This window comes from Dermacentor variabilis, chromosome 8, assembly GCF_050947875.1.
Source record: "Dermacentor variabilis isolate Ectoservices chromosome 8, ASM5094787v1, whole genome shotgun sequence".
Lineage (NCBI taxonomy): Eukaryota > Metazoa > Arthropoda > Arachnida > Ixodida > Ixodidae > Dermacentor > Dermacentor variabilis.
In genome coordinates, this window is record NC_134575.1 from 61,516,503 (window position 1) to 61,530,234 (window position 13,732).

A 13,732-nucleotide genomic window follows, 5' to 3' on the forward strand; every position below is an offset into this window, starting at 1 on the left:
AACCACCCAATTACTATGTAAAGGCAAAAAAATCAGCAAATAAAAAACAGAAGCAAGCTCAAAGCATGCAGAAAAACTTATGATTTCGTCGCCGCCACGGAGCCCCGAAAAGCACGTGCATTCGCCACAAAATTCAAACTCCAAACGCGATGCGGTGGAGGCGAGCGCCATCTGGAGGTGTCGCAAGGAAACGGACGCGCCGCTCTATGGCCTCCGAGATGGGCTCGCGCCAATCTTGGAGGCCATGACCCCCACATGAAGAGTAGAAATGTTGGAAAATGGGTTTGTGTTTGAGTTTCCGCGTAACAGAAATATGTCTTCTGGTATATTCATATTGCAGACCGATGCTGTCCTGCCTGTAGATTGTGTTTAGATTCTACCTTACGATTTTTCTGACGCATGGTACTTTCAGAAATTCAATTAGTTCAGCAACGCCTCTGCGCCACTCGGATGGCTTGCGTGTTACGGGTCGGAATGATTTTTCGCCAAGCGACATCCGACGCCGATATCAGATTTTTCGCGACACGGAGTCCCTAGTGCTGTCGCGTTACTAACGTAAGAGGGGCGCTCTACTCAGCTTCACGGTATAGCACTAAGGGACCTTCACCTGTGGGCAAATATCAGGAAACTTCCAGGTATTCTTTGCTCCTTCGATCAGGAGAAGGCTTTCGATATCATTAGCCATAGGTACCTTTTCCGTGTTTTGGAAGAGGCTGGTTTTAGTGTGGGTTTTAGACAGATGATCCAAGCTTTGTATTCTCGACCGACTTCTGCTGTTCTCATACGAGACCGCCTCTCGGAGGCGTTCATTGTGGGACGTGGTGTGCGACAGGGGGACCCGCTCTCACCTGCCCTCTACGTACTCGCTTTTGAACCGCTTCTACAGAGGTTGTCTTGTGACAGCAGAATTGGCAGGTTCCTACTTCCACCAGGTTCCCCCCCCCCGGTTGCACTCTTTGCCTATGCAGACGACTTGTCCATTGTCGTCCCGGACGAAGCATCAGCTTGCGGCGTCCTGGAGGTCATGGACAGTTACTGCGGGGCGAGCGGTGCAAGGTTGAATAGGTCGAAAAGTGCAGCAATGTACTTCAACTCCACTCCTTCCAGTCCGCAGCCCGTTCATGGTCTCCCCGTGAAAACGCGGCTGCGGATTCTAGGCTTCCAGTTCGAACCAGATGGTCACTCTCCCGAAAACTGGCAACAGGCTAAGGAGAAGCTTGAAGCCAGGGTTCAGGAATTCAGCGCGTTGTCATGCCCTTTGACTGCTCGAGCGACAATCCTTCGCTCACTTCTGTTTTCCTTTCTGACGTATGTGGCGTGTGTGTCTCCTATTCCAACCCGAACCAAGCTTATCTTGGAGAGGGTCTTGTTTCGCTTCCTCTGGAAGGGTACAACTGGCTGTGTAGCTAGGCGGGTGCTCAAGTTGCCCAGGGAAAGGGAGGACTCGGAATTCCCGACCTGGGCATCGTGGCTACTGCACTACACGTCAGGTGGACCCAGGTCGCTCTTAACTCGGATATGCTCCTAACTCGAAGCTTAACTTCCTTCTTTCTTAGCACCCGACTCCGCTTGTTCTCGCAGAGCACATTTTCCCACTGTGTTCCTCGTTCAGGTACCCCGTCCACCATTTATGCGGCGGCTGCCAACTCTTTGGTAAGCCTCCGCAAGGTTCACCCAGGCATCGACGTAGTTTCAGCTCCACTCCAAGAGTTAGTGGATATCCTCACCCCAGGACTCCCCCCACATTGCCAAAGGTACGACCTGTCGATTCACAGGCCAAACTGGAAGCTCATTACGGCCGGTTTCCTCGACGCCAGGCGAGCCACCTTTATGTACCGCCTGGCGCGAGGGTGCCTGCCGTTGAGCTACAGGCCCTTCACAGCCATCCCGGCTCGTGGAGTGTGTCCTTTCTGTGGCGCTCGTGAGGACTCAGTTCATATCTTTACGCAGTGTTTGCTTCCTGCAGCTCTTCTCCAAAGAGTTGCTAGTCTATTTAGGCTCCCAGGCGTTCCTTATGAGACAGTCCGATTTTTGAACCCTTTGCCCAATCAGGCGATCAACCAGTTCGTGCTTCTCCTCGCCGAGTGCTCATACCAAGTTTGGCTGGCACGCTGCGATGCAATTTTCGGGGGTCGGGCACCGGGCCTTCACGAAGTGCTTGCGAAAGCACGGAAGGAGGTCTGGTTCCACATCACCCGGGAGCGGCACCGCTTGGGCGAGAAGAAGTTTCTCGAAGTGTGGGCTCGTCCTGCCGTGATTTTTGACGAGTCAGGTGGAAAGCTATCCATTAAGTTATGATGCATGCTGCAAAGGTCGCACGACTCGGCCGTGTGCGCCAGTCGATCTACGGGGTTTTGTTTGGCTCAGTGGAACCCAGAGCTGGAACCGGTGGTGGTGCTCCCTCAAGTGGTCGCGCTGCTCCGCGGACGGCTTTGGTGGTCTCCATGGTTGTATGCCTTGACCTCTTTTGCGTCAGGGCAGTCCGAGGGTCAGTCAGGCTTGTGCCCTGCAAGACCGACATGGCTGTTTGTGTGTTGAGTGCAGTCCCTCAGTTGGGCTGCACCACAACAGCCCCCTTGTCCCGGAAGGACCGTTGGCCCGAACCAAGTCCCCCCACCCAGTCAGCCCGGGTTGTGGGGGAGTACCGGGGTCAATGTATCGAATGATGCTGGGTTGATGAGTACATGAAAGCTCTGGGACGCGGCGCCTCTGGTTGCCAAGTCCTCTTCCCATCTGACAACGGTACTAACGTTTAGCGGGCCCCGTGAACTTCCTCGATAAAAGTCTTATTGAAAAGCCGCTTCTCATCCGCTGCCGACAGGCATCAGGGATGTGTATTGCGCATATATACGTTTTTTACGTTTAGGTTGAATTTTACTCACGGTAAAAGTGCGTTTCGTGCCAGTTGTCCCAGGTTTCCTAATCGTTCCTTTACGCACGGACTCCACCTCTTAAGTGCAGGTACAGCCTAGGCATGTCCTACAGCATAGTCAGCCTCCAGCGCGCCAAGTGGCTCAACTACACCAAAGCGTACGGTAAGCGGCTCGAATTCGTGCGTACCATGTACAGACTGTACGGGGCCGGAGACACGCCGCTGGCCCAGTTGCGGGGCCTGGTGGCCGACGAGGACGCGTGGGTTCACGTCGTCACCGAGGGCATCGCGAACGCCAACCGCGTCGTCATGAAGCTGCGGTTAGCCCACCTCGACCAGCTCACTCCGAACGTGAGCAGCCACCGCTGGCTGGACTACCTGAATGGCCACCTGCGTCCGCACCGCCTCTTACCCGACGACAGGCTGCTGCTTGTCGACAAGATTGTGAGCACCGTGACCAACTACCTCTTCGAGAGGTATTGCGTGTCTCATACTTATGTAGGGAACGGAACATCAGTGCTCTCAAAAAAGGCGACTTTTCTTTGTCGAGACTACCTTATTACACTCTTGCACTTTTCACTCTACTTCGTTGTAATGGTTGTTTTTTTTTCACAATACAAATTGCTCGTCAACCTCGCGTGCACTTTATTTCTTCAATGCTGTGCATTCGCATAGTGTTCCTGAGGTGCAAAGTAGCGGAAGCGCCAGTGATTTTAAAAAAAATGTTCGGCAGCATGTTACATTCCCTGTAACACTTGAAGGCGAAAGCCTGCTGCATACTTGGTAATGAATTAAGTCATAAAATCGAGGACCAGACTTCTTGCAATACATAACGAGCCGCAGTGTGAAGTATACGCGTGGCGCTCTTAGGTCCCCCCTCCCTTTCAGTGAAAGGAAACATCCCTGCGCCAGCCAATATATCGCGAAATGAAAACACGTGTAGAGCTGCGCTCGAATGTCGCATTAAGGAGTATCGGAATCGTCTGTGAACTTTTTTTTCTGCAGTACTCCCAGGCGTCACGATGTTGCAAATATTTGCTCCTGTGTGTTTCTTGTGCTCAAGTAGTCAATTCGGGCACCCTAAAGCAAGGCACTGCCATTTGTGTTATCGTAAAAATATTATTTCTTGGCTTTGTCTTAGCCGTCTTTGTAAAATACTTTGAACATCCTCATATACTCATCCTCATCGTTTTCATCCTTTGCAATAAGTTTACCATCTCTTTCTCGCCTTCCTTTAGTGTGCGTGTGATCGCCAACCTTCTTTAGCTCTTCCATTGTTCCGGGTCTCTGAGGTATAAAGATATCTGAGCACTCTAGCTACCCACCTATGTTCATCGGTGTTCCCGAATATTTTCTCTAAACTAACTCTGGCTCTGCGAGCCTCCGACACCAAAAGAGGGCCGGTCTAGTTTGTGCACTATATAGTCTGCGCAAGTAGAAGTCTCCGTGAACCTGTGGGTGATATTCACGTAGCAGGCAGTTTTAGACGTAAGAAAATACGCGTGCAACGACCTTCAAATGCGGGAATGCTTGTGGTACCAATGAATGATCCACTTCAGGCGTATAGCTATAGCCCTGACGCAAGTTCTTTCTATGACGCATTCCTCCTCCTCCTCCTCATTCGGCCCTCAAGGTTCAGCAACGCAGCCATCCTGGAGCTGGTCGCGTGGCGCTTCATCGAGGACTACTCGTACGCCAACTCGTACGCAGCCGCCGTCACCACGTTCGGCAACAAAGAAGCCGTGGCTCGCTTCAGACCCCGCAACTGCTACTCGTTCACCGAGAGCCGCTTCCAGAAGTGGCTTTTCGTGTGGAGGGTCGGTGAACAGCTGCAGCCGCACTTCCTGAGTACCGTCAAAGCCATCTTCGAAGACTTGCGCTACACCACCCAGCGGCTGCTCTCCGACGCGGCGCCTTGGATAGATCCGGCCGCCCGAATCGAGGCGGTGGCCATATTGCAGCGGTTGCATCTGGAACCGTTCTGGTCGCTGTTCGGTACCAAGGGATTCAAACCGATGCTGCGTCCCAGCGCCATCCGCAAGTACCTGGACGCCTTCCCGACGCAATTTTCATCGCCATTGAAAGGCTGGATGCAGGTAACCGGGCTACATTGAAAACATTAGAGACTTTTAGCGTGTCCGGTATTCGGGCAAGCGCGGGCGGTTTTCCGGTTTAGCGGGGACGTCAACGTGAGCGGCCAGATTGGTGGCGTCAGCTGGTGGCGCAAAGCTCAACCACACAAACACAGAGCTAATTACTATATTCTGCTTAGCTGCTGGCGTAAATTTTCGACAGTGGCGTAATCGTGTTCACAATTACGCCGCTGCCGAAAATTTGCACGAGTCGCGAAGCAGGATATGGTGAGTTACTGCAGCTTTAGCTATGCGTTTGTCTGGTTGAGCTCTACAACACCAGGCGGCTTCACCGCTCCGGCCGCTCACGTTTACGCCCCGACCATCCGGTAATCCGCCCAAACCGCTCCCGTTTACCGGAATAGCGTACAAGCTAAAAGTCTCTATTGACAAATCTATAGTCGGCGACAACCTCAAACTTACAAACAAGCTCCACCCGCATAAACCCCATGCACTTGCCATTCACGTCTGAAAGAGAGCCGAGCCAGCTGTAGTCCACTTACAGCTTAGTGACATTGCTTTTTTTATAAGCGCTGGGTCAATGGAAAAAAAAAAGATCGTTGTTCCAAACTAAAATATTATCTTCGTCCTGAAACCAGTGACCTAAACACAATTCTCTACGGAAAGAATTGTCCTAATCTCGCCCGAGCGCTTGACATAAGGAAAATAGGCGAACCTAATTTTCCCCCGGTCTTCGGAAACGGAATGTTCTCCACCGGCACCACCACTCTCCGGCGGCGCTATCCAGCGACCCCTGCTAGAGTTACTGTATAGGCTCCCTTTAGATAGGCTCCATCCAATGCGATAACTCGGAGGATATATAAAATTTGCTGGAGTGGAAAGGGCGCGCTCCGACCGAAGCCTCCGTCCGCCATCTTACCAGAGGCAGAAAGCGCGCTCGGCTCCGGCGGCACCGGCTCGCGCTGCTGTTTTCGTGAGTTGGTCTGCAGTGCAAGTTGATGTGAGGGGCATGTAAACACCACCGATTTGATTATGGTCTCCTCTTGCGTTGCCTACGGATGTGCGAACAGGCTGAAGAAGGGTTGTGGCCTCACGTTTCACCTGTAAGTACACGAGAACACGTTCATTGAGCCACTACGCTCGCGTTTCCGATGGATGTCAACTGATAAGTTGTGTGTATGTGTGTGCAACGACTAATAGTCCTGGAATTGCCGACAGGTTTCCAAAAGATCCCGAGCTGCGGAGCCTGTGGGAGCGGGCTGTTCGCCGTGAAAGGTGGCATGCGAAAGATGGAGATCGCCTTTGCTCTGTGCATTTCGCGCCGGAGTGCTTCGACCGCACCGGACAGACAACGCGACTGCGTGCGGGTAGTGTTCCTTCTGTGTTCCCTGCGTTTCCGGAGCATCTACAGAAGCCTGTGAGTATGTTAGAACGTCGCGCGATGTATTTGTGGTGGTCTCGTTTTCGTTGAGAAGTGACCGTGATAAGCCGGATAAAAATCAACACTGTGTGCCCTGCCAGCTGCAAAAGCGAGAAATGCGACTGAATTTCTCGAGCTCATTAGACCGCGGATGTCGTTTTCAACTAATGTCATTAAATTTACCATTGTCACAGCTAATGAAGGGCATTATCTTTGAATGACATTCTATGAAAATTACATCAAATTTGCCGTCTGGCAGGGTCGCCTCAGCTAGGCTGTAACCATGACATTGGATAGAGACCGCTATTGCGCCTAGATTTTGCACAGCTTCAATTTTTTTTTTCACTTTCATAGGATAAAAAGTACGAAAACTGCTACTCATAACCGTAGGCCGCAGATGCGGCTTCAGTCTGCAAATCTGTTCAGTAAGCGCGCGTCGGTGGTGACATGAAGAGATCTAATTAATATGCAAGCCCAGATGCTAAAGAAAATAAACAAGCTAATGATTTGAAAAGATGCTTAAGCGAAATTTGAAAATAACATACATCCACCTTTATGAAGCAGCAAGTTTTGGTAGCAAACGAGGCATAGCTTTACAACTGCTCTTATTTTCTCTGACTTGAGACTCATCAGATGTACATTTCAGGTGAAAAGGAAGCGTCCAGGCCGCAAGCATGAAGACACCCCAGCCAGTAACTGCTCACCGCAGCATGAAAAGTCTGAAGCTGAAGAAGAGCCACCTGTGTCTTCACCCACCAAACAATGGTACAAAGAAAAAGTAAGTGCCTCTGAGGAAGAAATAACTCAGCTGAAAAAGAAAGTTAAAACTTTGCAGCAAACGAAGCGAAGACTCACAAAGAGAAATGAGACAGCGCAAGAAATTATCAAGGAAATCAGAGATCAAAAACTCCTTTCAGAAGAAGGATCACAGGTGTTCACGTCTTCATTTTCAAGTGATATTCAGCAGCTTCTGAACAGAGCGGGCAACAAGCAAAAGGGTGTATACACACCCGAGCTCCGCGCGTTCGCGCTGACTTTGCATTTTTATTCCCCGGCCGCGTATGACTACGTCAGGTCCAAATTCAATGATGCCCTTCCTTCACAGCGGACACTTAGGCAATGGTATCCCTCAGTCCACGGAGCTCCTGGCTTTACAGATGAAGCATTTTGCTTCCTTCAAAAATTTACACAATCACGGAATGAGCCATTCTACTGCGCTCTGATCGTGGACGACATGGCCATAAGAAAACATGTGGAACTTGTTGGAAACAAAATAGTCGGGTATGTGGACTTTGGAACAGGGCTAGATGACGACAGTCTCCCTGAAGCGAGAAATGTGTGTGTGTACATGATTGTTGGTGTAAATGTCAGAATCAAGATGCCTGTCGCTTACTTTTTGATCGACACACTCACTGGTGCCGAGAGGGCGGAGCTGACTAAGCAGTGCATTGACAAGCTTGAGTCAGTGCATGCTAATGTCATCTCTCTTACATTTGATGGTGCCTCCTCTAACTTCACTATGGCGAAATGTTTGGGCGCTGAGCTTCTACTGTGTTCTCACCGGTTTTCTACAAGCTTTCTCAACCCTGCTGACTGCACCAAAAACATTCAGTTTATCTTAGATGCCTGTCACATGATTAAGCTTGTGCGGAACTCATTGGCAACTGTAAGCCACCTTATTGACATGGAAGGAAATCACGTGAAGTGGGCTTACATACTGGCATTGGAGGCATTGCAACGTGGAGAAGGGTTGCGGCTTGGAAACAAGCTCACAAAGGTGCATGTCCAGTCGGAAAAGCAAAAAATGAAAGTACGATATGCAGTACAAGCGTTGAGTGCTTCAGTTGCTGACGCCTTGGACTTCTGCGAACAAGTGCTCAAGCTGCCACAGTTCAAGGGTGCCACTGCAACAGCTAAGTTCATTAGGCTTTTTGATCGCTTGTTCGACATCATGAACTCTCGAAACCCACTTGCAAGGTCCTATAAGGCACCTCTTCGCAAGCAGAATGAAGCCCACTGGAAGCTATTCTTTTCCGAGGCCCGTGCCTACATACAAGGGCTAAGAGACCCTGCAGGGCGTCCAGTAATAGAAGGGCTGAAGAAAACTGGGTTCGTTGGATTTTTGGTGTGCATGACCAGCACAGAAAAATTGTTCGATGAGCTTGTTCGCAAGGATAAGCTGAAATACTTGCTGACGCACAAGCTTAGCCAAGATCACGCCGAAAACTTCTTCGGGTCCATTCGTGCACGAGGTGGTCATAACAACAACCCAACCGCTGCGCAGTTCATGGCTGCATACAAGCGTCTGTTGGTTCAGACAGAAGTGACTTCATCAAGCTCTGGAAACTGCTCCCAAGACATAGTCTCGATTCTAAATCCAACAACTACAGGAGCTTTGGTAGGTGAAAGCAGCATGCTTACTGATATGCGCAGGTCATCAATCCTGCAGGCCGACGACCACGATACCCATCGCATTGACTGCCCAGAAAGCCTGTCAGCTTTTGTCGGTGCTGTAGTGCCGTACATTGCAGGTTTCGTCGTTCGGAAAGTTCGTTCAACGGTAACATGTGAACTGTGCATCGCAGCCCTGCACTCGGATGAACTGGCACCTTTAATTAGGCAAAAGAGCCGAGGTGGACTCATTTCACCGTCACAAGACGTCGTTGGCCTGTGTGAAGCAGTTGAAAAGGGGCTGCGACGGCTACAGGCAGAATATGATACCTCATCCTTGAAGTCCTGGGCACCTGCACAGAGAAAAACTGGTTCCAGAAACTGGAGGACCACATCCTTGATCTTGATCCACTTGATAACCATATTTATATTTTGTGCAAAAAAAATCGCTGAAGAATATATAAAAGTGAGAATACACCACATGACGAAAGAACGAAACCGTGAACTGATCAAAAACAAAGTGAGACCACTTTTGTCGAGGGTGATTATTTTCAATCACCAGTAGGGTGTTTGTCATGGTGTTCTTGACTGTATGTGAGATTTTCTCCTTAATATCTGCTCATTTGAACTGCCTTCTGCATATCAGTTGGCTGTTGGTTGATGGTAAATAAACGACTACAACTAGAACCGCACATTTGCATTCCTTTCTAAATGGAAGCAGCTGCATCAGCAAAGCCAAAAAGCGCGAGCGCAGCTGCATTACGCTTTTATCCTTAATATTTGTACAGTTATACTGCCTTTTACATGCCAGTTTTCTGCTAGCTGATGGAAAATAAATGTATATAACTATAGAACCACTCGTTTTTGTTGCTCTGTAAATGCGAGCAACGTCATCCGCAGCGCGGAAAAGCACGAGCGCGGCAGTGCTAAGCTTTTCTGGTTAATATTTGAGCTGGCAAACTGCCTTGTACATGCCAGTTTCCCTCTGGTTGCCGAAAAATAGACGTTTAATACTAGAACCGCTCGTTAGCGTTGCTTTGCAAACGCGAAAAAGCGCGGCTGCGCTATGCTTTTCTCCTTAATATTTCCGCAGTTAAATAGCCTTCTTCACGCCAGTTGGCTGCTACAGTTGATGGGAGATAACCGTTCACAACCAGAAGCACTTGTTTTCATTGGTTTCTGAATGCGAGCGCCTTCATGAGCAGCGCGAAAAAGTAGAAGCGCGGACAGGCGCGGCTGCGCCGCTGCTTTTTGCCTCTGGTAAGATGGCCGCCGGCCGTTCGGCGCGGCTTCACCCTTGCCCATAGGCGCGTATAGGCGGCTTCCACTCCAGCAAGTTTTATATATCCTCCTTGGATAACTCTAACCCGTTACCCTGCCGCTTGTTACCCTCGCGCACAGAGAGACGTGTTCAGAGGAAAGCGCGTAAATTATCGCTGATTGAGCTGGTTGAGGTTTTCGTCCCTTATCGCGGTTATAACAGCCAGTGTCGAAGAGATCGCACAGTGCTTCTGCAAATCATATGATCCTTACAGAGGTCGCAGGGAAACTCTTTGTTCTGTAGCCAACTTGTCAACATCTATTAAAATTCCGCGTTTTACAAGCAAGACATGTTGCCACAAGGAGCATAATTAGGAAAATACTTTTTAGAGCGATAGCTCTACTACTCCAGGTGCAAACCCAGAAAACGCCTGGTTCCGTAAATCTGACCTTCAAGCTCAGACAAGGTCAAACTGGGACTTAGCGTGCCACTACCGGCGGCTGCTGCATACGCCGCGTGGGCGCCCATGTCTTGAAAGCGATCTGCGACGTGTACAAAGTGCGCCGATCGAGTGCTGGTAGCTTCGTACGCGCTGTGACTTCGACGCTTAGTCTGCGTTGAAGCGAGACGCGGCATGAAGGTCAATTCACTCGCTGCTGCTGCCGCGCCGAAGAACGTCTGCGTGTTATCTTGTGGTGCAATTGTAGATGTGGTAGTTACTGACGGTGCCGAGCAGCGTCTGTGTCCTTTCCCAAAGCAAGAAAAACCGTGCTATTGCTCGACAAACTTAGTTTAACCGCATTCAATCGCGGCACTTTCTTTAGCAATGCTATTTCTCGCACACCTTGAATCCGGTTCAGCGACAATAGTGCACTGATTTATGCCACTTTGCAAGTGACATACCTTGCTGGTTATTCAGTAAAGCTCATCAGTGAGTATGTATGTTGTATATATGTTGTTCTCGAGGACCAATAAAGATAATTATATGTATTGTTGATAAAACACCAAGAAATAATTGGTCTTCATTACCTAGACCCTGAATTTCTGGTACTCCTATACCAAATTATTAGTGTTTTTAAAACAAAAAAATGTGCATCATCTCTCCCGGAGAAGCATTGACGAAGTGTTCATCCTCATCGTGACAGCCTATGTGGAAGACTCTCCCGTTCTAAGTTGCCCAGAGAGCCTGAACAACTGCCATGGCAGGCGGTCAGCACACTTTATTGCTTAAAAGTTTATTCACCTACGCCTGGTCAACCACGCAAGCGTTGTCACCGATAAGAACGAAAAACACGTATAGAGCAACGAGTTATAAGGCACGGTGGAGTGCTCGTAGTAGTATTATCTCACGCCATGAATGTGAACTGCATTAAGCATTGTCGTTGCCTTCCACTTGTTCATAATCTATAAAGGGGTGTTTGTCGAAATGTGCTCTAATAAGGACTGTGCTTACTAGCCTGTTTAACTAAAATGTACACGTGCCTTGCACTGCGCTCGGACACGCTATATGTCTCTGGCTGCTGAGGGCAATGTTTATTTCTAAAAAAGTTAATTAGTTTCACGTCACCAAGGGTTGCGGGAAACGTGATCGGTCGGCTCGTCTCTCACCGTTTTTTGTCCCACATCTTATATTTTTTTTCGGAAAGTTTAACCCGCCAATTTAGCTGGCGGTGGCGAGTGCCCTTACAAAGGTTGTCACCACCCTAGAACAGAGCTTGCATGTAGGCTCCCCGACCCTAGGTCTTCCTAGATCTTCCTCGCGCGCGCTGCTGGGCTCCGTGCCACACTACCCCAGATGGCCCTCGCCTTCGCACATCCCTACGCCCCGGCCGGGGCCACCGCGACAGCGTTTCACAGTTTGCGCGTTTGGCACGTGTTGTGCTTGTTTTCCTTATAGTTCTTAGATATTTTTTTGCTTTAAGGGCAGAAAATCTAGGGACTTTAGCTTTCCTATGCGACACAAATGCATGTCAGGTGTTGGTTGGACTGTGGAGGTCGCGTGCTGGGCTGCGATAGTGTATACATTACAATAGTCCATAGCCTGAAGAGAGCGCTTGGAGCTGGCGTCGCAATAGCAAGCTGGCCACTTATGCAGAAGGAGCACGAAAACATACGCGAGCAAAATGGCTACAAGCGCGCACTCAGCGCCGAGGACACGCAGGCCCGAAAGAAGCGTCGCGCGAAACAGGAGTGTCTTCGCTGCTCATCGAAACTTGTTGCAGACCGCGAATGTACGTAGGCGGTGTATACACACAATTATAATAATTAATCGAATTCAGCCCACAATTCAATTAAAGTTTAGCATTTCTGTCCCGATGCGATGTACCACGTGAGGCCATGATAATGCTCAACCCTCTCAAAAATTATGAACAATAACGCACAACAACGCCTCAAGCAAACGTATATATCTCCCTGTGGGTTCTGCGGACTACGCAGACAAGCAGCAGTGGTGAACGCAAGGTAACGTTTAGGATCAACTCACCACTCTCGTATTGGACTAAACGCTGAAGAAATTACACATTCGCCGCCAATGTCACCGCGAGTTATCGTCATTCAAAGCAAACAGCAAACAAAGCTTCGCTTGCATCGATTCCCACAGTGCGTAGGATCAGCGTATTTTTTTTATCGGCGCCCTCAGGCGGCGTACAGGGGCCCCTAGTGGTTGCCAGACGCCGGAGGCGAAACCGAAGCTCGCTGAACCGAAACTGTGTGCTCCCACACCACTCCCCTTCCTCCTAAATATGAAGAGACAAGTATATTACGGCAAGGACGTCGACAGCACAAGTATAGGTGAACAGTGAGTCATTGTCCCAAGCCGCTGAGGTTGACGCACATTTCATTCTGAATTCGTAGCGCACATGTGTGCGAGTCTTGGGCATGACTCGGTGTCGGTGTGGTTGAGCTTTTGCTCTACTTGCGCTGGTTTCAGTCGGCCCACGGAGATGACTTCGGAGTTTCAATTGTGAAAGTTTTCGAGTTGCGACGAAATACTTTGAATGGGCCGTCGTGTGGTGGCTGAAGGGGTTCCTCAAAGCATCGCGGCACATGAAAGCGTGGGTGCTGTTACCCAAGTATTTGGACACGTAGACAACAGTGTTATTCGCTCGAGTCGGCGTGGGGTGGAGCTGTCCATCATAGTCCGCAAGCGTGACACGTACAGGAGAGGATCGGGCAAGTGCTAGTTTTTGCTCGCTTCTATAAATTGGCAAGGGTGGCGAAGGGTTGTGCCATAGAGCAACTCAGCGCTTGTACATTTCAAGTCACTTTTCAGCGTTAAGGCAGTAAGAATAAGTGGCAGGACTACGGTTCATCGTCATGTTTCTCCGTAGACAGTTGTAGAAGATTTGAGCTGCCTATGCATTCGCTCATCCAGGCCGTTAGTGTGCCACGGAGAGCAAGAAGTTCCTTGAAGATGGAAGACCCAAACTGGCGTCCGCAGTCTGTTGCGATGGTTATGGTGTTCCGAAGCGTGCAATCAATGTCTGCAAGGATTGCCTTTGCGACGGTCTCAGCAGACATATCTCGCGTAAGAACGGCTTTTGGCCCGCGAGTAAAGCGATCGACACAGGTAAGAATGTAGCAACAATCTTGGGAAGGTGGGAAAGGGCCAATTACTTCGACGTGGACTTCTCTGAACTGGGTGTCTGGTGGCAGGAAGGTTGACAATGGAGTCACGGTGTAGCGCTGTTTTTCGC

General features: G+C 49.8%; 1 protein-coding gene across 1 annotated transcript; it reads left to right on the forward strand.

Annotated features, from left to right (window-relative positions):
* Positions 1–5,993: 5,993 nt before the first annotated feature.
* On the forward strand, positions 5,994–7,546 carry LOC142591414 (THAP domain-containing protein 2-like). Its single transcript, XM_075703743.1, has 4 exons — positions 5,994–6,068; positions 6,184–6,382; positions 7,032–7,501; positions 7,543–7,546. Exons 1-4 carry the CDS (start codon positions 5,998–6,000, stop codon positions 7,544–7,546), a joined length of 744 nt encoding a protein of 247 aa, XP_075559858.1. The 5' UTR covers positions 5,994–5,997.
* Positions 7,547–13,732: the final 6,186 nt, after the last annotated feature.

Excerpts from the sequence above, each read along its gene's own strand:
- LOC142591414 (XM_075703743.1), top strand. The coding sequence starts at position 5,998 with ATGGTCTCCTCTTGCGTTGCCTACGGATGTGCGAACAGGCTGAAGAAG. Across the intron at positions 6,069-6,183 it reads TGTGGCCTCACGTTTCACCT|GTTTCCAAAAGATCCCGAGC; the intron begins GTAAGTACACGA and ends AATTGCCGACAG. Across the intron at positions 6,383-7,031 it reads CGGAGCATCTACAGAAGCCT|GTGAAAAGGAAGCGTCCAGG; the intron begins GTGAGTATGTTA and ends TGTACATTTCAG.